The sequence below is a fragment of the Macaca fascicularis genome, chromosome 20, assembly GCF_037993035.2.
Source record: "Macaca fascicularis isolate 582-1 chromosome 20, T2T-MFA8v1.1".
NCBI classification, from domain to species: Eukaryota; Metazoa; Chordata; class Mammalia; order Primates; family Cercopithecidae; genus Macaca; species Macaca fascicularis.
The window spans coordinates 54,265,479-54,289,290 of NC_088394.1; the positions used below are offsets into that span (position 1 = coordinate 54,265,479).

General features: G+C 40.8%; 1 protein-coding gene across 6 annotated transcripts in view; it reads right to left on the minus strand.

The window, feature by feature from the left end:
• Window positions 1-23,812, minus strand: part of CSNK2A2 (casein kinase 2 alpha 2) — a 41,324-nt gene that overhangs the window by 10,550 nt on the left and 6,962 nt on the right. For 2 of the 6 annotated variants that reach the window (XM_005592089.4, XM_074027133.1), the window contains exons 3-6: window positions 18,567-18,668; window positions 16,057-16,107; window positions 5,941-6,000; window positions 405-488 (exon numbers count right to left, since the gene is read on the minus strand). In XM_005592089.4, the coding sequence (XP_005592146.1) occupies window positions 405-488; window positions 5,941-6,000; window positions 16,057-16,107; window positions 18,567-18,668 (297 nt within the window). The remainder of the gene's footprint in view (window positions 1-404; window positions 489-5,940; window positions 6,001-16,056; window positions 16,108-18,566; window positions 18,669-23,812) is intronic. The other 4 variants (XM_045382547.3, XM_074027134.1, XM_074027135.1 and 1 more) reach the window with 3 other exon arrangements.

Genomic DNA, 23,812 nt, shown 5'->3' on the forward strand with positions numbered 1-23,812 from the left:
TACTACTAGATGATCCATTTACTCACTGATTAGGGCCAACAGAGATGGATATCAAAAATAGGGGGGACCTAAGTGTTCTTTTAAGGCCAGGCAGATTGGTCTGCAGGTCATCAAGAAATGAAGCAGAAATCACCAGCTGTAATTTCTTTCTGAGGCCCTTCAGAAAACTATGACCAAAATAAAACAAGTGACTATAGTTAGCCACTATACTTAAACCGTCTACTTTCCTTGTGTACTACGCTTTACAAAGTAGAAATCGACAATGGAGATGGGAAAAATCACAGTAACAAAAGTTTGCCCAAAAACCCACCATGGGTCTACAGAAACCTTCAGGGCACTGGACAGCTTTCTGGTCTGCTCTAAGCCTTTTAATCAAGCTTGTTGCTGCCTGGCTGTAATGGTACCTTTTTCTGTTGGTGATCTATCATGACATTGTGAGGTTTCACATCCCTGTGCATGATTCCCTTGCTGTGGCAGTAATCCAGAGCCTATTAGGTAAGAAAGCACAGATAATAGTAAGCAACCCCACTACCATCCCCCAATGCAAGCACAGTCTTATTATTTGTGACACCTTGACTTGAATACAGTCCCCCAAGGGGCAGCTTGCTGCCTGTATTGAAAGATTTAAAAAAGTGTGCTTCAGAAGGCACCCCTTGCTCTCTCGGCATACTATAGCCAGTAGAGAGAGGGTATGAAGGGAACGGCAAGGGCTAGGAGGAAGATTTTTTTTTTTTTTGAGATGGAGTCTCGCTCTGTTGTCCAGGCTGGAGTGCAGTGGCACAATCTCGCAATCAACACTTTGGGAGGCTGAGGCGGGTGGATCACTTGAGGTCAGGAGTGCGAGACTAGCCTAGGCAACACGGCTATATTAAAAATACAAAAGGTAGCTGGGTGTGGTGGTGCACGCCTGTAATCCAGCTACTTGAGTGGGCTGAGGCAGGAGAACTGCTTGAAGCCGGGAGGTGGAGGCTGCAGTGAGCCAAGATGGTGCCAATGCACTCCAGCCTGGGCAAAAAAGGCAGGCAGTGGGGAGGGGGGTGGTGTGTGTGTGGGATGATAAACCAGACTTTGGAACCTCACTGGAGTCACCTCTCATAATGGTTCAAAGGACAGACCAGCATCTATGTGGACATGAAGAATGACATTCAAATACATCTTTCAATATGGCTTATTTTGTACACAAAGGTCCCACGTGGGTTTTCTGGATGACCAAGCATTAGTATTTTCCTTAATACAATCCCCGAGCCTTTAAGAATTATCATTACGAGGCCAGGTATGGTGCTCACGCCTGTAATCCCAGCACTTTTGGAGGCCGAGGCAAGCAGATCACTTCAGGTCAGGAGTTCAAGACCAGCCTGGCCAACATGGCGAAACTCCATCTCTACTAAAAATACAAAAAATTAGCCAGGCGAGGTGGTGGGCGCCTCTAGTCCCAGCTACTTGTGGGGCTAAAGCACAAGAATTGCTTGAACCTGAGAGGCGGAGGTTGCAGTGAGCCGAGATGGCGCCATCGCACTCCAGCCTGGGAAACAGAGCTGGTCTCAAAGAAAAAAAAAAAAAAGGAATGATCATTACATTATTACTCCAAGGGAGAAAACTGCTTTGTATAAGATGATTGATATGCAGATATTAGGTATATAATGGTTTTTCACAAATTTAAAGAGCTGTGCAACCATTACCACAATCCAGTTTTAGAACATCTCCACCCCTAAAGTTTTTCTTGAGCTTGTCTGTAGTCAATCCCCTCTCCTAACTTCTCCCAATCCCTCCGTGCCCTGCCCACAACCACTGACCTGCTATTTGCTGGTATAGATTTGCCTTTTCTGCACATTCATAAATGAAATCATACACGTATAGTGCTTCGTCTACCTTCTTTCACTCAGTATACTATTTCTGAGATTCATCCAAGTTGTTTTTCCTTGCTGAGTGGTATTCCACTACTACTGATGGACATTTGGGTTGTTTCCACTCATGCTTTAATTTCCCTTGGGTAGATTCCTAGGGGTGGAAGTGCTGGGTTGTATGCTAAGTTTGTGTTTAAACTTTTAAGAAACTGCCTAATTATCTTCCAAAGTGGCTGCATCACTTTTACTCCCACCAGCAACCTGAGGGTTTAAGTTTCTCCACATTCTCATCAACACCTGTCATTGTTCAACTTGATTACAGCTTTTCTGGTGGGCATAAAGTGGTATCTCCATGTGGTTTTGATTTTTATTTCCATAATGAGTGATGAAGTGGAACATCTTTTTATGTGTCTATTGGCCATTCTAAATCTTCTTTGGAGAAATGGTGATTCAAATCTTTCAATCATTTATTAGATTGTTAAGCTCTATTTTTTTTAACATAAAAATTTGCTTCTAAATCTCCCTTGCCTAAAATAATAACTATCTTCATAAACTTCAAATTCAGGACCTTTGGCTAAGCTTAAAAGCACCTGAATCCTACACAAGGTCAACGAAATACTCCTCAAGCAGAATCCCTATCCTCTACCTACCAGTAGAGCCCCCACCAGTTGTAACAACCAAAAATGGTTCCAGATTTTGCCAAATGTCCCCTGGGGGACAAGCTTGACCTGGATGAGAAGCAATAAACTAGACTCTCAAGGACACTGGAGTGGACTTCTTCATGTTGGAGGAGTACACAAGCCAGAGAATGAGCCCTGGGATTAGCATTCCAGGAATAAGCTCCCCCGATCTGTGCTTTTCCTTGAACCAAGAGTATACAATATAGAATGCTTGTTATGGCCAGGCGCAGCGGCTCACACTTGTAATCCCGGCAGTTTGGGAGGCCGAGGCGGGCAGATCATGAGGTCAGGAGTTTTGAGACCAGCCTGACCAACACGGTGAAACCCCATTTCTACTAAAAATAAAAAATTAGCCAAGTGTGGTGGTACGCGCCTGTAATCCCAACTACTCAGGAGGCTGAGGCGGGAGAATTGTTTGAACCTGGGAGGTGGAGGTTGCAGTGAGCCGAGATCGTGCCACCTCACTCCAGCCTGGGCGACAGAGATTCTGTCTCAAAAAAATAAAAAAATAAAGATTGCTTGTTATTTGAAGATCAAGAACAGGCACTACTAAACTATGGGGATACATATAAGGATATAATCTTCAGAGGAGACACTGAACAGAAGAACACAAGAGAGCCCTGCAGGACGTTCACAATATCCTCTACCAGCCCTGTCCAATAGGACTTTCTGCAACGACGGAAATATTCTATTCCTGCATGCTATGATACAGTAGCCACTAGCTACATGAGGCCACCGAGCACCTGAAATGTGCCTAGTGTGATTAGGGAACTAAATTTTATTTTATTATTTTATTTTTTGGGACAGGGCCTTGCTCTGTTGCCCAGGCTAAAGTGCAGTGGCATGATCTCAGCTCACTGCAACCTCTGCCTCACAGGCTCAAGTGGATCCTCCCACCTCCACCTGCTGAGTAGCTGGAACCATAGGCATGCACCACCACACCTGGCTAATTTATACATATTCATATATATATATATATATATGTATTTTTTTTTTTGTAGATACAGGGCTTTGCCATGTTGCCCAGGCTGGTCTTGAACTTCTGAGCTCAAGCAATCCACCTGCCTTGGCCTCCTGAAGCGTTGGGATTTACAGGTGTGAGTCACTAAGTCTGGCCAGCAACTAAATTTTAAATTTTACTTAATTTACCTATGGGCAGTGGTTACTAACTATACTGGATATCATCGTCCTATGTAAGTCTGGGTGAGAGTTTTACATACACAAACATCCTAAAGACTTTACATTTAAGATTTATTTAATTCGCTTAAATTCTACTTCAATTTTTTTCCTCTGTTTTATAATAACTGTAGCAAGATTCCAAAGTGCCTTTGTGGCAGTGCTTTATGACACCAGGGGTCGTGGGCAGACCTCCCTGAATCTGAATCAGGAGATCTGGTTGAGTCACTGAGTCATCACACTGCAGCCCTCAGCCTCAGTTATTTCTACATTTTCAAAGGAGTTAAATATTTAGTCTTCCCCACTCCTATTTTTTCTTTTCAGAGAAAATTTACCAAGTGTTGATTCTGCTATATTGCCTACTCTGTCCAAAGGAATAAACTAATTAAGACCACAATACCTGGCATGGGAAAAATACTCAATGAAAGCAAAGACTGAACAAATACAGTAAGGTAATTAATTCTTTTGCCAAGTTTCCTAGTCGGACTCCCTATGGAGTTACTGACATGCTTTGAAATTCTTTGGGGAATTATTTCAGTTTTAAAATCTGGTACAGTTTCTGACTATTAAGCATGAAAGACATTTTTCAAGTTTCATCTGGGATTCTATGTCTCATTAGCAAAAATAAGTACATGCCCTTACTGCCTAGCTGCTACTTCCAGAAAGCAGAAAGGACATCAGACATTGAGCGACACCCACATGTCCACTTGGGAAGACCTGCATTAGTTGGATGTCTTTATGGGACCTAAGGGCAAGCTGGCTTAAACAACTTTAGCTTTGGCTGATGGTTAAATAACACAAAATCTCAATACCACCTTACTTAAAAATAACCAACTGTGAGATCTGAATTGTAGCTCTCATGGGGTGAGAGTGCATAGGATTACTCGGGAAGCACCTCCAGGAAAGGAGCTAGCCTGACAGTTCACAGGATCCTGGCACTGCAAATTTTATCCACACCAATGCTTCAATTTTAGTCTGGAGAAGACATGGAGAAAGGTGGGATAAATCAAGCTCGATCTTTTTTTGTCTTTCTGATCTTACTGACAAAAAGGAAGGCCCATTAGTCATAAGAGTGAACCTTAAACCCACCACCTCAGCTTTCTCTAAAAAAAAGTGGTTTGTACAAGTTCTTATAAAAACACATTCATTTCATAGAACTGTTCTTAAGATCTACAACTACCCTAAAACTTTTCGCAAGACTGCATATTAATACAAGCATTTCTGGAAGGAGTTCAGTTTTCTCTAGGTTCTTAGTGATCCATGACACAAAAATCTAGGACCCATGGGTGTATTCCAATTTACAAATTGAGCATTCCTTTAAGTGTTTATCTAGACAAACAAAATGATCATTCCTCCACCAACCAGTAATTCTTCAAATTTCATTGTGCTTGGGGTTAGTAAGTCTCTTAGACATTCTACCCATCACTTCTCCCTGCATTAACGAGCCAGGGCTACAGGGGTAGGAAGACTCATGCAAATGGATGACGACACATGGCAAGGAAAGATGGCTGCAAATGCCTGCCACCCCTGTAGGCATGTCTCTCTACAATATGACTTCAGTGCTTTTCCCATCAAGAAGTGGAGTCGGTTTTTCCACCCTTTGAAGCTAGGCTTGGCCATGTGATTTGCTTTGGAGAATAGGGTATTAGCAAATATGACACAGGTAGAGGGTTGAAAAGTGCCTATACATTGAGGTTTCCCTCTCTCTGCCGCTAGAAACCCCAGGAGGACCACCATGGGAAGCAGCATGGACTTCACGGGCTGGAGGATGAGACCTCAGCTATCCCTGCAGCTCCAGCTGTGGTCCTAGATTGTGAATGAGGCCATCCTGGACCATCCTACCCCAGTCAAGTCAACTGAGACCTAAAGAATCACCTGGCTAACTCACAGAATTATAAGAAACAATAATCATTTTTTAAAAGTCATTAAGTTTGGGGTGATTTGTTATATTCACAGGAAGAATAAAGCAGCAAAGAGAAAACACATGGACCAAAAAAGAGCTATGGGAGGTTCTAAGGTATAATGCTCCTGGTACCCCCTGACTGGCCACTTTTTTGTCAGTTCCACTGGAAAGTTTCTATGTGAAGATTCTTCGATGGAGGCCTCAGTATAAGTTTAAAAACTTCACTAAATCCTCTGGGTATCAAGAAACATTCTGCTTGAGTTCTCTTTGTTTTCTCAAAAACTTATCTTTTAATGAACAGGCCTGAAAAAATTAACAGTTTATGAATACCACTTACTTTAAGTAGTTCATACATATAAAACCGGATATCAAAGTCTGTCAGGATCTGGTAGAGTTGCTGAAACAGAGTCCAGAAAACAGAAAGTTAATTTAGTCTCACTGCATCTTGTCATCCTAAGTGCAGGCCATTCTCTAAGCTTATTTGATATTTATGTGACTAAGGAATCCCATGACGTTTTTACTACCTGATCTGAAATAAATGGGAAGACTAAAGATGAAGGTTTTATATTTTAATCACAAAAAAAGGAAGGAATTCCAAGGGAGAAAAACATTTAAGCCAACTCAGATCTTTCCTATTTAATGCTCTGTGATGTTGCCAATTACAATTATTAACCACAATTACACCATTGTGAAGTCTAAGTTGTCTGTCTTCACATTCTTATTGAACATCAAGAAAACTAACCCCACTCTAACACCACAGTATATTCTAGAGAAGTGGGTTCTGAGTGGATGGCAGAGCTCTGAAGAACTTCATGGGCTATTGTGGTAAAACAGTGGCGAGACAGGCTGTTCTCAAAAGAAATGAGGAAAAAGGAGGTGCTATAGCATTTGCAGATGGCAAGAGCTTACAAAAAAATCTATACCCTCTGCTCCCTGGAAACCAATTCCAGGCTGGAAAAAAAGAACATTTCACAGGCAACAACTGATGTTTTAGGAGTGAAAAAAGACAGGGGTATCAAAAACGATCACCGGCCAAACTGATAGACAAATGGAAGTTTTCATTATTGATAATCCAAAGACCCACTCACTGGGAGTTTTTAAAAAATTTCTAAGAGTCAGAATACAGTAATGCTACAAGCTTCATTAAAAGCATCATAAACCCTTGTCAGGAACTCTCATTATCTTTGATACCCAATCAAATCCATGTAAATCTGTTTTCCCATCAATTCGCAATCCACACTTTCTATAAAATTAAGAAACACACCTTTATTAAACTTCTCTTGTTCTTCTATTGGGAGAGAGACACAAGCAATGTAGGGAATCTCTCCAGGGAACACAGAACAGTGTATATACAATATGTCTGTGTAATGGGGGGAAAATAAAACTATACATCCACATTTTCTGCATCTGCAAAAATGATATAGAAGAAAGTAATAAAAACTAGTTTCATGTATATATGTGTAAAGGAATAGGCAGTTGGAATACAGGGGAATGAAAGAGGCTTTTCACTGTCTACCATTTTATATTTTTGATCCACATATAATGTTCAAAAAAATTTAATAAAAACATCAAATTTGCCGAGAACAAAATTTAACATTTTCTAAGAATACCAGGTCTTTGCTTTCTCAAGTTTCCCCCTTTAGGTAAGAGTAATTCCCTCTTCCAGCTTAGGAAAAATATTTGATTTCATCAACCTTAGGGCAGCACAGGGAATGAAATGCACAGGCCAGTACATGGTGTTGTGGGGTTGGGTGGCTGGCCCTGGCTGCAGCTGACCCCCATTCAGGCAGAACAGCACCAACAAGCCACCACCTCTACTCAGGAGAGCTTCAGCTACATAACACACACCCAAGTTTTTTGTTCTTCTCCCAGCTCTGCTGCAAGAAGGCTTCTTAGCCAGGACTTGGCTGCACACTGACAGCTTGAATGTAAAGACAGAGGCTTAAGATTCCATCTCTTGGGTGTCAAAGCAGTGCCTCCTCTGTGAGTTAAGGAAATCCCTCACAGAGACTATGCTAAATTGAACTTCAAGTCAATAAATATGCTATGAAAGAGAAAAGATCAAATTTTCTAACCCTTAGAGGGCTGGAATATTTTATTTCCAAAAAACTAACATGGGCTATCTTATTAGGACTTTTATCTGTGGAAGGCTTTCCTCACCATGTGGTACCTACACCATGCATCTGTATAAACAGTGCAAGCCATAAAAATAAATGTCTCTGGACTGTCAACACAGTATTTCTAGCTACAAAAACCATTAACAATTTAATTCAAAAGACACCAGTTGTACACTAGTGTTTAGGCCTAAGATATTACAAAGTCCCAAGTGACTGACTGCCATTCACCCTCACTTCTCATGATCTCTGGGTAGGAGGAGACCAAACTACATCTGTCTGTAACATTTAACTGCCAGGGCCTAGAATTCAAGACTATGCAGGGTCCACAGTCTGGCTTCCTCCGACTTTTGTAGCTCTGTTCTTCACTGCACCCCTAGAAGTCCCCAGCTCTGACAAAACAAGCCCATGTTTGCTTCCCTCTCTAGCCCTGCTCCACCTTAGCCTATAAAGCCAAACCCAACCTGTCTGCTTTCTACAGAGCTGACAATGATACCTCCCTTCTCTATCTCCATGCCACTGACTCTCCAACGTGGCTGTGCACAGGACGTCATTAAGAACACAGCATCCCCAGAGTTAACATTCCTCACACAGGGACTGGTGGTAACCTCAGGTTCTCAAGGTGATTCCTCATTCTGCTGTGTGCTTTGTCCAGACCCCAAGAGTCTCACGCCAACATTCCCTGTGCTTCGTGGCATACACATGACGGGGAGAAACAGGTACAGTGGCTGGTGGCAGAGTCATCAAATTTGGTGATAAAAGATCTCTGAACTCTCCCCACCACCCAAGTATGCGAAGGGCCCACTGAACAACTCACTCAATACCACACCCATTTCCTACACTGAACTCCAACCACATGCGAAGTCCTCGCACAGCAGAAGAGCAGGCGCTTCATACACCAAACATCACGTATGGCAGCTCTGTCTTGCATACATGTTTTCACAATGTTCACAGTCAATGGAACAAAACAGAAGCAGTCTTTCAAGAAATAGAAGTACCAAGAGTCCATGACACATTAGAAAGAGAAACGTCACAAGAACCACACTTACCCTCCCTTCTTCTTAGCCAGCTATGGGGAGAACATTATTAAACAATCCACTGCAAAATGCTGGCAGGAAGTCAGCTTTGCTTACATTTTCAAAAAATGACTTAAAAGGTGGAAATTTCCTGGGCCTTTTAATTAGCTCCAAAAAGTCTGAGAAGGAGAATGGCAGAAATTGTAATTTGGTCATCAGACTCAGGGCCTACATGGTATAAAACCACAGACACTCACAAAGGCATGGCCACAGGTGGGCCTCACTACTACCGTAAGCATACACCCAGCTGTTCAGACTCCAATGCGATTCAGCTGCATCACCGTGAGCCCAGACTCGAAGACCCCATTTCCAACCATGACCTTCAGAAGATTCACACTTTATAAGAAAGCTTTCCCAGGCAGCTCTGGTCACCTGCCAGATGTGGGAATCACCAACACACCAAACTCTCAAGCCACACAGTGTGTGCACATTCCCTAATATACACAGCTCAGTCCATGCCCATAAATCCCTGTCATGTGTAGAGAGAAGAAAAAGTGGTGGGATATATAAAGTCCAAGCAAAAGAGGTATTTACTGTGGCAGTCACCAGTTTAAGAATTGTTTACATGTAACCCTTAAGTTAAAGAATAAAACCGAGGTCCACGTTTCTAGAAATTTAAGGAAGTAGAGTAAATCTTTAATCAAGCAGATCAAAGTTATTACAAATCCCCCTGAAAATGTCACCTATTTCCCTATAAGGAAATGACAAAATGTTAACGACCTATAATAACATACATGATGTAATATAAAAGTACAATTTATTTCCCCAATTAAGATAACTGTTTAGTCTGTAAACTCAACCTCTAACAGAATTAACAAGGCCTCACATTATCTACTAAGTGGTGATTTACCTCTACATGATTTAGAAATTCTCCAAATATCAATATGATTCTACCAGCTTCTTAGGATGGAGCCCATTTGGCATGTCTTTTTGAAATCCCTTTGTTTTTTAATATTTCAAAATAGTACCTTAGCTTCTCTTGAGACACCTTTTTTTTTTTTTTTTAATTGAGATGGAGTCTCATTCTGTCGCCCAGGTTGGAGTGCAATGGCATGATCTCTGTGCACTGCAACCTCCACCCCTCCGGGTTCAAGTGATTCTCCAATCTCAGCCTCCCGAGTAGCTGGGACTACAGGCGTGCACCACCACACCTAGCTAATTTTATTGTATTTTTAGTAGAGATGGGCTTTCACCATGCTGGCCATGCTGGTCTCTAACTCCTGACCTCAGGCGATCTGCCTGCTTCAGCCTCCCAAAGTGCTGAGATTATAGACATGAGCCACCACACCTGGCCTGAGACACTTTTAAGTATGGGAGGTTGCTACAATTATTCATTCCAACTCTTAGAGACCAACTTTTCTCATTCATTTGTTTCGAAGTTTTGTCTTGTTCTAAAATATCTTTTTTTTTTTTTTTTTTTTTGAGACGGAGTCTTGCTCTGTAGCCCAGGCTGGAGTGCAGTGGCCGGATCTCAGCTCACTGCAAGCTCCGCCTCCTGGGTTCACGCCATTCTCCGGCCTCAGCCTCCCGAGTAGCTGGGACTACAGGCGCCTGCCACCTCGCCCGGCTAGTTTTTGTATTTCTTAGTAGAGACGGGGTTTCACCGTGTTAGCCAGGATGGTCTCGATCTCCTGACCTCGTGATCCGCTCGTCTCGGCCTCCCAAAGTGCTGGGATTACAGGCTTGAGCCACCGCGCCCGGCCTCTAAAATATCTTTATTACAGTTTCGGTATATATAAAGCATAAAAACTGCTGATTTTAAGGAGAAACTGACCAAACCAATACCTCTACCATAAAGTGAAATACAAGGAAAAAAAATTAGTAGGCCATAATTCTGAACTAAATTAACACACTTGGCATAAAAAATGATCATGTACTAAAGTTACAAAGCAACCATCAACAAATTCCAAATAATTAACATTATATAGGTCATGTTCTCTGAACATAGTGCAATCAAACTTTTAAAAAATTCAACTGGATCCTGGATCATACATTCACAAACACACAGCTATAAAGAATATTACTGAAACAATAATTATAGAGAAACTTTTGAGTATGAACTTATCTTAGATGGCACTATTGTATAAATACTAAATTTCTTTGGTGTACTAAGAGTATTGTGTTTGCACAGGAAAACAGCCTAGTTTCAGTGCTAGCATATTTACAAGTGACGTATCATAATGATGTCTGCAACTTACTTTAAAATGACTCAGCAAAAAGATAAAACAGAGACAGAAAGGAGAGGCTGGGCATAGTGGCTCAGCCTGTAATCCCAGCACTTTGGGAGGCCAAGGTGGGCAGATCACCTGAGGTAAGGGGTTCAAGACCAGCCTGGTCAACATGGTGGAACCCTGTCTCTACTAAAAACACAAAAAATTAGCTGGGTGTGGTGGGGCATGCCTGTAGTCCCAGCTACTCAAGAGGCTGAGGCAGGAGAATCGCTTGAACCCAGGAGGCGGAGGTTACAGTGAGCCAAGATCAGGTCACTGCACTCCAGCATGGGTAAGAGATCGAGACTTTGCACTCCAGCCTGGGTGAGAGATCGAGACTCTGTCTCAAAAAAAAAAGGAAAAAAAAGCCAGGGTTAGGGGACAGGGAGAGAAATAACTGCAAATGTGGCAAAACAGTAACAACTGGTAAATCTAGGTGAAGGATATATACTGATTATGCTATTCTTTCCCATTTTCCAAGTAAAAAGTCTGGGGAGAAAAATGCAAATTCACAATGTTCCAGTTTGCACTTCTAGTTTAAAAACTATCCAGAAGCGAGTTCCATAAGCACGGGATGCAGGTAAAATGATGCTTAGGGTTGTACAAACTTAAGCACGTGTATTGTGAAGAAAAACAAAATCAAGGCTTGGCACAGTGGCCCACACCTGTAAACCCAGCATTTTGGGAGGCCAAGGCAAGTGGATCACGAGGTCAGCAGCTCAAGGCCAGCCTGACCAACATGGTAAAACCCGTCTGTACTAAAAACAGAAAAATTAGCTGGCCGTGGTGGCACACACCTGTAATCTCAGCTACTCAGGAGGCTCAGGCAGGAGAATCGCTTGAACCTGGGAGGTGGAGACTGCAGTGAGCCAAGACTATGCTACTGCACTCCAGCCTGGGCAACAGTGTGAGATTCCGTCTCAAAAAAAACAAAAAAGAAAAGGAAAAACAGAATCCAATGAGTTTAATTCAACTCAAGAAATGAAGAAGAAAACCACTGAAAGCCCAACAAAGTTGAAGGAAGAAGAAATGTAAGATAGAAGCAGAAAGAGAAAAACAAAAACAATAACTGAGCAATAAAACCAAAAAGCTGGTTCTTTTAAAGGATTAATAAGAGATCTCTAGCAAGACTGATTTAAAAACAAAAGGAGTAAAGGCACGAATACTACTTAAAAATGTGAAGGAAAGGATAACTACAGATACGCCAGAGGTTTTTGTTTGTTTGTTTTGTTTTTGTGACCAGTCAACAATAGTTTTTAAGTCCTAAGAGAATTCTTTGTGTCAATCAAATTGAAAGTAAATAAAATATATATTAGCCAAATAGACTCAAGAAGAGACAGAAAACCGGGATAAACTTTAACCTGTTTTAAAAAGGAAAGTATGGTTCAAAGTCTTCCTCCCACCCCTGAAAGACATCTACTCATATAATACCTATCTCATATAAACTTTCAGAGAATAGGAAGAGGAAAAGCTACCCAATCTATCTTGTATAGTATAACCTTGATACCAAATTTAGAGAAGGACCCTATGACAAAATAAAATTATAGATCAAAATTTATAATCCATTGCACCAATATAAAATACTGAAAAGAATGGGCTGCGGGCTGCATCACTGTTAATTCACCCTCGTATTAACCAGGGACAAAAACTCTCTGGGTGATACCCTTAAAACCAGTTGTTAATATACTTTACACTAAAATTAAAAAGATAAAAAAGACAAACTTTCCTAATAAGACGGACACAGGACAAAATAAAAAGAGTAAAGGACATCACGACAATGAACTAAATGATTTTCTATTTGTGGCCTGCCTATCTGGAAAAGAATATAATTTTCCTGCCATGATTTGCTCTTCAAAAATACACATCTGCCATCTGATATTTAATGATCTCTTGACTAAAATGTCATGGCTTGAACATTCAAAGGGGACCTCCAGTTAAACAAGGCAGATCAAACACCTCTGCTCTACCTGAAACTCCTCTAAAATAACCGTAAAAGGGGCAGGGAGATTAAATCGTAAGAACTAAGGGATAGGAGAAACAACATTGTGAAGCTGGAAAACATGTCTCTGCCAACAGCGAAAGGGGAGCCAGAGGCAAACAGCTTCAAACTGAACAACCTCAGAGAGGCTCAGGACAGGCGACCTCCGATGTTGGTCTAAGAGAGCAAACAGAGTGCACTGGAAATGGGAAAATGAGTTTAAGATACCACATTGAAAACTGGAGATTTAGGTGAAGTCTGCACAACACTCCCCATGGTTCTCCTCAACTTGAGGCTAAGATACCAGCAGCCAAGCCTGCATCCTTGAGACAGGGGCTGATGGTTCTTTAGAGCAATGAGCAGACATTCAAAAACCATGATATTTCAGAGACAAATAACAAAAACTCACACACAAAGAAAAATAGAGAAAAAGTATGAAGGGAAAAAATACAATATTCTTAGTGAGAAAATAGAAGGTATTACATAAAACATAAAAGAACAGGATACTATTTTAAAAAGTTCCGAGACCAAAATGGAGCTGTAAGATGTGAAGTCTAACATTTGAATGAGTTCTGGAAAGTGAGAACAAAGAAGAAAGGGGAGAAAAATCAAAGAACATTAAAAATATTTTTTCCAAAACACAGGGGAAAAAGCCCAGCAAGTATGCAGAACAAAAGATAAAAAGGACCCATATGAAGGCACGTCATCGTGAAATTTCAGAAGACTGGAAATGAGAAAATCCTAAAAGCTTCCAGAGAAAAAAAACAAAAACAAAACCATCACATAAGATGAAACCAGAATGGCTTCAGTGGTAATACTGGAACAATCTCTTCCAAATCGAGGACATTATGAATTAGAACCTACAATTCTATACTCTAGCAAATACATTAATTGGCAGGACAAAATAAAAATGATTTCAGACATGCAAGCCTCAAAAAAACATTAATTTCCCGTAATCTCTTTAAAGAAAGCTACAAGAGAATGTATGAAACATCCCCTTTGAGGGTTAAGACCCGAGAGAGAATTTCTCTAAGAAATTAGAATTCCCACTAACTGATCTTCAGCAGTTGTTAAATCAACAGAGCAGATGCCACTTCAAGAAACAGAAAATGGGCTGGGCGCGGTGGCTCACGCCTGTAATCCCAGCACTTTGGGAGGCTGAGGTGGGTGGATCACGAGGTAAGGAGATTGAGACCATCCTGGCTAACATGGCGAAACCCCGTCTCTACTAAAAATACGAAAAAAAAAAAAAAAAATTAGCTGGGCGTGGTGGTGCACGCCTGTAGTCCCAACTACTCAGGAGGCTGAGGCAGGAGAATTGATTGAACTTGGGAGACTGAGGTTGCAGTGAGCCGAGATTGCACTACTGCACTCTAGTCTGGGTGACAGAGCAAGGCTCCGTCTCAAAAAAAAACAACAACAAAAAAAACCACAAAACGCTGAGGTGAAATTTTACACGTGTAGCTAGACAATTGGTAAAAACTCATTAACGAGGCACAGGCATTTAAAACTTTGGGAATTACACTATGAAGTTCCATTCACATAAGCCTTTCAATTTTTACATTAGGAAAATACTTGGTTTCACTAAAGACTATCTGGTTTTCTAAGACATGCACACACATTCCCATTCACATATACCAGGATAAATGTGGGTGATTCATAGGATCAGCTACACATATCGGCATAGTACCATACCAGCTAAGCGCTGTTATGCTGCTGAATGAAAAAATTTACACCCCGTTCTTTAGAGTTCACTGCTAATTTCACCTGTAAGGAATCATATTAACAAGAAAATCTGTCACATGTGGGAAGTGCTATATACTACACATAAAACTTCCTTGTTTTATAAGTCAAAATATCTTCTTTTGCTTACTTTTCACTAACCTTGTTTTAGTCATTTTAGAGTGATTAAGAAAAATTAGGCTGGGCGGGACAGTGGCTCACACCTATAATCCCAGCCCTTTGGGAGGCAGAGGTGGGTGGATCACCTGAGGTCAGGAGTTCGAGACTAGCCTGGCCAACACGGTGAAACCCCGTCTCTACTAATAATACAAAAAAAAAAAAAAAATTGCTGGGGGTGGCAGTGCATGCTTGCAGTCTTAGCTACTCGGGAGGCTGAGGCAGGAGAATCGCTTGAACGCGGGAGGCAGTGGTTGCAGTGAGCCGAGATCGCACCAGCCTGGGCAACAAGAGTGAAACTCCGTCTCAAAAAAAAAAAAAAAAAAAATTTAGGTGTGAGAATAAGGTTCTCTTACTCTCACCCAGAACCATCCCTCCTGATACCAACATCTTTCAACTGCTGATTTAGTTTTGTCTCTAGCTCCTGTCACAACAAAATCACAAGTCTCTTACTCACTGACAGAGTTACAATCAACTACAAGTCCTCCAAATGCCCCTGAAAATCAACGCTACTATTTTGTTTGTATATTGGTTTTTAAATTACGTGCTAAAAAGGGGTTTCCACCATGTCTAGTATGCCTAACCCCCAAAATCTTGAAATTATAAAATTTGTGAAAAACCAGTTTAAAACCATGATTTTAAAAGAACACTTCAATGTCTAAAATAATTTACATTATAAGAAAATGTAAAAAACCCAGATAGGGCTCTTCTAAAGCACTGAGTCTGGTTTTCCTGAATCATTTATTTGTACGTCACGTGCACACACACACTCGCTATCTGACAGCACTGAATACAATGCATTGCTTCTTTTCACAAGAGCCTTGTATCAGTCTATCCCTTCCTCTCGGCAAAGTAAGATTTTGTACAAAAGTCAAAGTTAACATACAACTAAAGCTATGCTGTCTAAAACAAGAGTGTTACAGATGAGGCACGAGCTTAGACCCAGCTAAGCAGCTACTCCTGGAGTAAGCAAGGCAAAGGGTGATGAGTAATTTCACCTAATTCAAGAACCCTAGCCACTTTCTGCATCCTGCGCTCATGCTTTAAGGAACCCAATTTGTTATCTCCTCCTCTCATCAATGACAGCCCTGCCCCTTGGGTTCTGGAGTACACAATATTTATCACCACCTCCCCCTCACCCCGTTAACCCCATGCCAGAAAGAAAAGTATACGCACCTTAAAATCTGTATTATTGATATATTCAAATACCAAAGCTGGTGTCTTTGACTGTAAAAGAGAATATTAATGCTTTTTAAGTACCCAAACAATAATCAATGTAATCTGCTTCTGCCAAAATGGCCCATCCCCAAATCCTACTCAGATAACAAAGGGATTCACTCATCAGGGACAGCCTGTCAAGAAAAGTATTCTCTTGAAATTTTATGATGTCTGGAATTTGCTTCAAAATAACTGGGGATAGTGGGAGGTGGGAAGTGGTGGGAGTATAGATGAAATAAGGTTGGCCACAGCTGATTAACTGCTAAAGTTGGGTCATGTGTGAAGGAAGGTTCATTACATTATGCATTTACTTTTGAAAACAGTTGAAAATTTCGTAATAAAAAGTTTTAAGAGGAATGTATTCTCTGAATAACCTACCAATGGCCTTAACCAATCTTCAATGGTTATGTGAGGATTTATACCCTGGAGTGTTCCAGTTTGCCAACTATATACAAAAAAAGTGACACATTTTCATCTTAGTTGAGCAAGCCAGAATTGCACTTGACAGAATTATCACAGGTTGTGGGAATGTATCATAGGTCTTTTGGGGGACCAAAAGGAAAATATAACCATCCATGATATTATCAGTAAGCTACACCATAATATTATTGCCTTGGCTAGAGACCATTACAGATGGTCTCATCTTATCAAGCAGACCTGTTCCTAAAAACTCATATATAATCGAATATTTTTAAAGTACTATAATCTTTAATCCAATGAGTACAAAAATGTTAAATATTAGCTTGTATAAATCTAGATTTTCAAATAACAGGATTCCTTAATTGAAGTAAAATAACGCTAATTGGCAGTTAAGAAGCTTTCAAAATTGGGAGAAAGTAGGGACTTAAGGAGTTATAGAAAAAAAAATCATCTAGCAATCTTTTGCTCAAGAACCATGTGAAAGTTACCTAGGAAACAGGCCACAGGGCAGCATGCAGATCTCTGCGAGGACAACTCAAGAGTCCAAACAGCAGCCCCAGTAGCAGCCATGATTAAAAATTCTTCACCAGCCCGAAACTGTAAGGGTGTCATCAATATTACCACATCTCTCTACAGGCTGTGAAGTAAGCCTGACCTTCTAAGAGACAAGGGGTCCCTGTTGATTTTTGTCAACTTCAATTTACTTGTCTTACATTATCACGTAAAACATACACATACTTTAACAAATTACAAAAATAATAAGATGTAGCACTAAGTTCCGCTAACTTGAAAAAGAAAAAGCAAAACAAAGATGCTCCTGGTATACCACATACTAACTCACATTTTAAAAATTATTCTGAAATTCCTATTTTTACATGGTGCTCATTTTTCAATGGGTACTCATTTCCAATGCAGCCCATTTTCAAACAGGAGGCAGTCCAGAACTAGTCATTATAAAATCAATCTGTGCTAAAAGGACAGGGTATATCTTAAAGGCCAATTAGTTACAATCTGGCATACAACAATCCCTTCCCTTCTCAGTCTTCTCAGGGTCCAGAAGGAAAAATTTTCCTTATGCTTCAACAATACTGTGTAATCTTGAGTGAATCTTCTAACCTCTGCATTTTCTCATCTGTACAATGTGAATAAATGGTACCCACCCCAATGGACTATTGTGAGGACTGAGTGACATGACACAGTTGGGCACTTGGAATATGCCCAGCACATAGTAAGCACTCAATGCATGTTAGCTACTATATTATTACGAGGATGTCTTTAGCAGCCAGGAAAAAAAACCTATTTCTTTAATAAACAAAACTATCATGGGAAGAGAACAGGGAAATATCTGAGGTAGAGCAGGTGGAGAACAGCAATGGGACAAGAAGGGGTACGAAAGTGGGGAGGTGAGGTGCCTCCAACCTTAGCTAATCAGAAACACCTAAGGTTAAGTTACTCCCTAGGGAGAGAAAACAAAATTAAACAGTACATTTAAAATGACTAAAAACTAAGCATTAACAAAAATATTTCAGTCTATCTACATACGCGACGTGAGCCCTAATGACACATGCTGAATTAAGGGAAAGACGATGACTTCTTCAAAGGGTCAGTGGAGCTGGGACCTGCTCAGGCCTTTATGCCAGGTGTCCACGTGGAGATGTTCATTCTCCTTGTGTAAACCCAGATTTTCAAATGTCATGCTTACTTAAGTGAGGTAGAGTAACACAAATTGGCAGTAATGCACTTTCAAAACTGGAGAGAGGCTGGGCCTTAAAGGAGACATTCAACAAACATTTGTGGGCTGAATCAAAACACTGAAGTACAAACCCAGAAAAGGGATTTTTCTCTGTACACTTTCAGGTTCCATCGCAGTAGTTGTAGCTGTTTTATCACTGGGCCACCATGATTTTTTTCTGGTTTTCAAACCAGTCAGTAGTAAAGACAAACACCACCATCCCCACTGTATCATTACATGAGGTTCTGCGTGTTAAACAACCCCCATATCCACACCCCGGTCTACTAGTATACTCCCCCAACCATTTGGCACCTACCACAGGGTCCTTTACAGTGTCAATCAGCTTAATGATATTTGTTCCACCACGAAGGTTCTCCAGAATCTTAACCTCTCGTTTTATCTTCTTTTTCTTCACTGGCTTAAATACACAAGAGTAATCAGAAGTGAGACTCCTTTTGAAGTTAGTAAATAAAACTTTAAAACGTTAGCCAATAAGATGGACAGTATGCTATCTTGTACACTCTGTTGTGTTAAAGAGCGTGCCTAAATTCGAAGAGAAAAAACTGACATAGAACGGGCTTGCCTGTAAGAACCTTTAACATTAGGTTAATTTACAGACCCATACAGCTTATGTCTCAAGATCTTTAAGTAGTTATATTGAGGGCACTTAAAAATTTTGAATACCCGTATCACACTTCAAAAATAAAACTTCTGCTTACTAGATAGCTGCCAAGTGGAAAATATAGCTCTGAACAGCTGTATATCATGCACTCACAAATGGAAAAACCGAAACAAAATGGTGAGACACCTGCTCTTCCAATGAGTTACATGTAATTTTGTCTTTCAGGAGTGAAAGACCAGTTCACTGACATCAGGTTACAAACTTGCTTCCCAGCTGCTGGCTCTCATTTCCTGTCACCACTCCCATTTCCTTAATATCTAGAATCTGAAATCAGCACAGAGCCAGTTAATGTTTCCCAACAGATCCCATTCCTGAAGAAAGAGATGTCGAATCAGGAAAGGAGAAATCAATCTGATACAACAGTGACTGAACACTTCTATCTAACTTTTCAGTCTGCTGGAAAGATTAAAAGTTTTAAAAATAATTACTCTCATTACACATATTACTCCTTGTCTTAAATGAGCTAAAGAGTTCGAGGAAGAATAGAAGCGGTTCTGAAAAAGTAAGTCTATCATAATCAAGTATGCTTTATAGGGCACTCAGAATGGTGACTGGAACACAGTAAGCACCTAATAAATGATAGTGTTATTTTCATATTTTTAGTAATTTATTATTTAATAAGTCATTATGAATCCTCACAAAGTCCCTAAGTAGCAGAGTTGAGCTATCTGCCCAAGATCACACAGCTCATGGCAGAGTGGGGCAGGAATCAAAGCTGGAAGCTGGGCAGTCTGACTGCATGCTATACTCTTGCCACAGTGCTTTTGTTTCCCAAGTGTGGCCAAAGGGAGAAACGTAACTAAGGAAAAAGAGTATTTTATCATTGAGACACTGTTATAATAGCAGACGCAAAGAGAGGCCAATGGATTTGCCAAGAAATAATAAAGCAAGACTTCTTTTGCCTGTGTGTGGGGTGGGGAAGGAGAGGGGAGGGGGAAAATATAACATACACACATGCCAAAAAAACCTTCATCTTTTGTTGGTCACTAAGATACAGCTTTGAACACATAACAAAACAGAGAAGGAAAGGACTATGAAACTCAGAGCACTTGCATCACCTGTAACAAGGGGCTTAACTGAGAGGCTGGGCTCTTGCTGTGTCCTTGTGAGCTAGCTGCCATGATAATACCCGCTCTCCGCCCGCTGTGCCAGGGTTCCCAGGAGAGCAGATGAGGCTGCTGTGCATGTTCCCTGACTCCACTTAGAAACCTTACTCCTTAGTCCCTTTTTCATTAACAAGGGAGCTCGAAACTTTGGGGAAAAAAAGCACTGTACAATCCGATTAAAAAATAGCCAGGGAAGGACACACTACAAAATAACCAGCCTGAAAGATTCAAATATGTCAATGTCATGAAACAAACTGCACAATTGTTCCAGACTTTTAAAATTTGACAACTGAATATAACACATGACTACAACTGAATATAATCATATAATCTGGGATTTTCCTTTGCTATAAAGAACGTTATAAAGGTAACTGGCAAATGTGAATGAGAGCTGTAGATTAGCTAATAGCATTGCATCAATGGTTACCTTCTTTTTTTTTTCTTTGGGATGGAGTCTCGCTCTGTCGCCCAGGCTGGAGTGCAGTGGCCAGATCTCAGCTCACTGCAAGCTCCGCCTCCCGGGTTCACGCCATTCTCCTGCCTCAGCCTCCCGAGTAGCTGGGACTACAGGCACCCGCCAGCTCGCCCGGCTAATTTTTGTATTTTTTAGTAGAGACGGGGTTTCACCGTGTTAGCCAGGATGGTCTCGATCTCCTGACCTTGTGATCCGCCCGTCTCGGCCTCCCAAAGTGCTGGGATTACAGGCTTGAGCCACCGCGCCCAGCCTACCTTCTAATTTTTTAATATGGCATTGTAGGGTTATGTAAGAAACTCTTTATTTTTAGGAAATGCATACTGAAGTATTTAGGGATGACTACGATTTACTCTCAAGCACTTCAGGAAAATATACATAACATAAATGTTATTATATAGGTGTATATATGTACATATATGTATGTATGTATGTACATATGTGTGTATATATGAGAAAGAGAAGGATAAAGCAAATGTTAACATTTGAGGAGTCTGGGTGAAACAGATACGGGAATTCCTGCAACTTTTTTTAAGTCCGAAATTATGTTAAGAAGTTAAAAGAAAAATAAAAACTGACTTTTTTTTTGAGACGGGGTCTCACTCCGTGGCCCAGGCTGGAGCGCAGTGGCACAATCTCAGCTCACTGCAACCTCCGCCTCCCAAGTTCAAACAATTCTCCTGCCTCAGCCTTCCAAGTACTACAAGTGCACGCCACCACGCCCAGCTAATTTTTTTGTATTTTTAGTAGAGATAGGGTTTCACCATGTTGGCCAGGCTGATCTCGAACTCCTGACCTCAGGTGATCCACCTGCCTTAGCCTCCCAAAGTGCTGGGATTACAGGTGTGAGCGACTGCGCCCGGCCAAAGCTGGTTATCTTATACTTAAAAATTCAGCCAATGCTACCAGTTTAGTCAATGCCTTTCAATGTAAGAAAATTCTAGATTTGTCATCCAATACTGGAAAGCAGCTATAGATCTGTGAGAGTGGTAACAGAGAGAAAAAAACCCGCAACCAGAAGCCTATATCCACCAAAAACCTCTTCTACTCCTAACAGTACTCCTAACCGCTTACAGGGACAACCCATTAGTTGCCTTTATGACACTGCCCTATGTAAAGTCTTGCATTGCTCTCCCGTTATTAAGCAACGGGTCAGGCCTGGACAGCCCAGTTAAGATGAACCTATCTATCAATACATCTAAAGGTATCTTGCATAACAACTGAAGCATATTTTGTTGCCCACCAGGTATCTAACTTAAACTTCCCAAACTAGAGACTGGGAATAGCAGGGCAACTCTGAAGGTGGCACAAAGGAGTCCCAAGTCACAAAGGCAGCTAGAGTCCTCACAAGCTGACAAAAGACCAAGAGATGATAAAAAAGAAAGGTGACCGACCCACAGTCCAGGACACTTCCCTCCAAACCATCAAAAACTCAGCTACAGGTAGATCCCTTCAGCCTCAGTTTATTCCTCTGGACTGGAAAGACGCTTGAAAAACTAAATCAATGAGCTCTGAGGAGCTGAAAGTGATCCTTTTAATGTGAATCAGAGATAAAAAGTTAGGATTTATGAGGGAGGATTGTTGGTATCCTAAGGAAAATAAACCGAGTTTTACAGAAATAAGGATGCTTTGATTCTCCTGTCCAGAGCCTGTAGCCATTTACCACCAGTTACACAAAATGTAGAAAATACATGTATTTCTACAACGATCTCACAATTTCACTCTGCGTGCTAGAGAAAGTCTCCATCTGGGGTTCATTTATTCCAGTTCAGAGACTATCTGTTTAAAAGATTCAAACTCAATCAGTTTAGCTATTGTCCAAACTAATAAAACAAATTTTTTTTTAACTCGAAGTCTAGTAGACAAATTGGTGAAAAAAAGAACAACTGAACTAACAAATTCAAGACAGGCAGGAATTTATCAACAGCTCCTAACTCTCAAATTTGGGGTTACTTTTACTCTACTACCAAACTAACAACTGCTCCACTATGATATGAATTTCATCACCTGCAATGAACAATGGTTGCCAGGAATGTAGAAGGACAGAGTAAAAAGAAAGTTCAACTACCCTGGTGGCATCCCTAAAACCCACTGCACCTGACCTAAATAAAAACATTATCTGAGCAATGTTATCTCATCACAGAAAACTTTTCCTCTCATCTTTCAAGTTTCATCATCCCAATTACATGATCTACTCCTTGAGGGTAATTGTTTATTCTCAGGAGTTAAAAAAATTATTAAAAAAGGCAAGGCATAAAATCAAAATGATAATCAGATACCACCTCACACAAGTCAGGATGGCTGCTATCAAAAAAACCAGAAAAGAAGTGTTGGCAAGGATATGGAGAAACAGTCAAACTTGTACACTGCAGTCAGAATGTAAAATGGTACAGCCACTCTGGAAAGTTCCTCAAAACATTAAATATAGAATTAATTACCTTGTGATCCAGCAATTCCACTTCTGGGTCTATACCCAAAAGAAGTGAAGCAGGGTCTTCAGGAGGTATCTGTACACTCACGTTCAAAGCAGCATTATTCACAATAGCTAAAACATGGAAGCAACCCATCCACTGATGGTGAACGGCTAAGAAAATGTGCTATATACATACAATGGAAAATGACGTAGCCTTAAAATGGAAGGAAATTCTGACGCATGCAACAGTGATAAACCTGGAGGACATAATGCTGTGCAAAATAATCCAGTCACAAAAGGATAAATACTACTTATATGAGGTACTTGGAGTAGTCAAATTCATAGAAACAGTAAAATGGTTGTTGCCAGGAAATGGGGGAGGGAGAAATGGCTAGTTATTGTTTAATGGATACAGAGTTTCCATTTTACAAGACTAAACAAGTTATAGAGATGGATGGTAGTGATGGCTGCACATTACCCATTGAACTGTACACTTAAGAATGGTTAAGATGGTAAATATTATGTTATTTTATTTTATTATTTTTTAGACGAGTTTCGCTCTTATTGCCCAGGCTGGAGTGCAATGGTGCAATCTTGGCTTACTGCAACCTCTGCCTCCCGGGTTAAAGCGATTCTCCTGCCTTAGCCTCCTGAGTAGCTGGGATTACAGGCGCCTGCCACCATGCCCAGCTAATTTTTTGTATTTTTAGTAGAGGCAGAGTTTCACCAGGTTGGCCAGGCTGGTCTTGAACTCCTGACCTCAGGTGATCCGCCTGCCTCGGCCTCCCAAAGTGCTGGGATTACAGGCGTGAGGCACCGCACCTAGCCTATGTTACATGTATTTTAACACTATTTATTTATTTATTTATTTTTTTGAGATGGAGTCTCG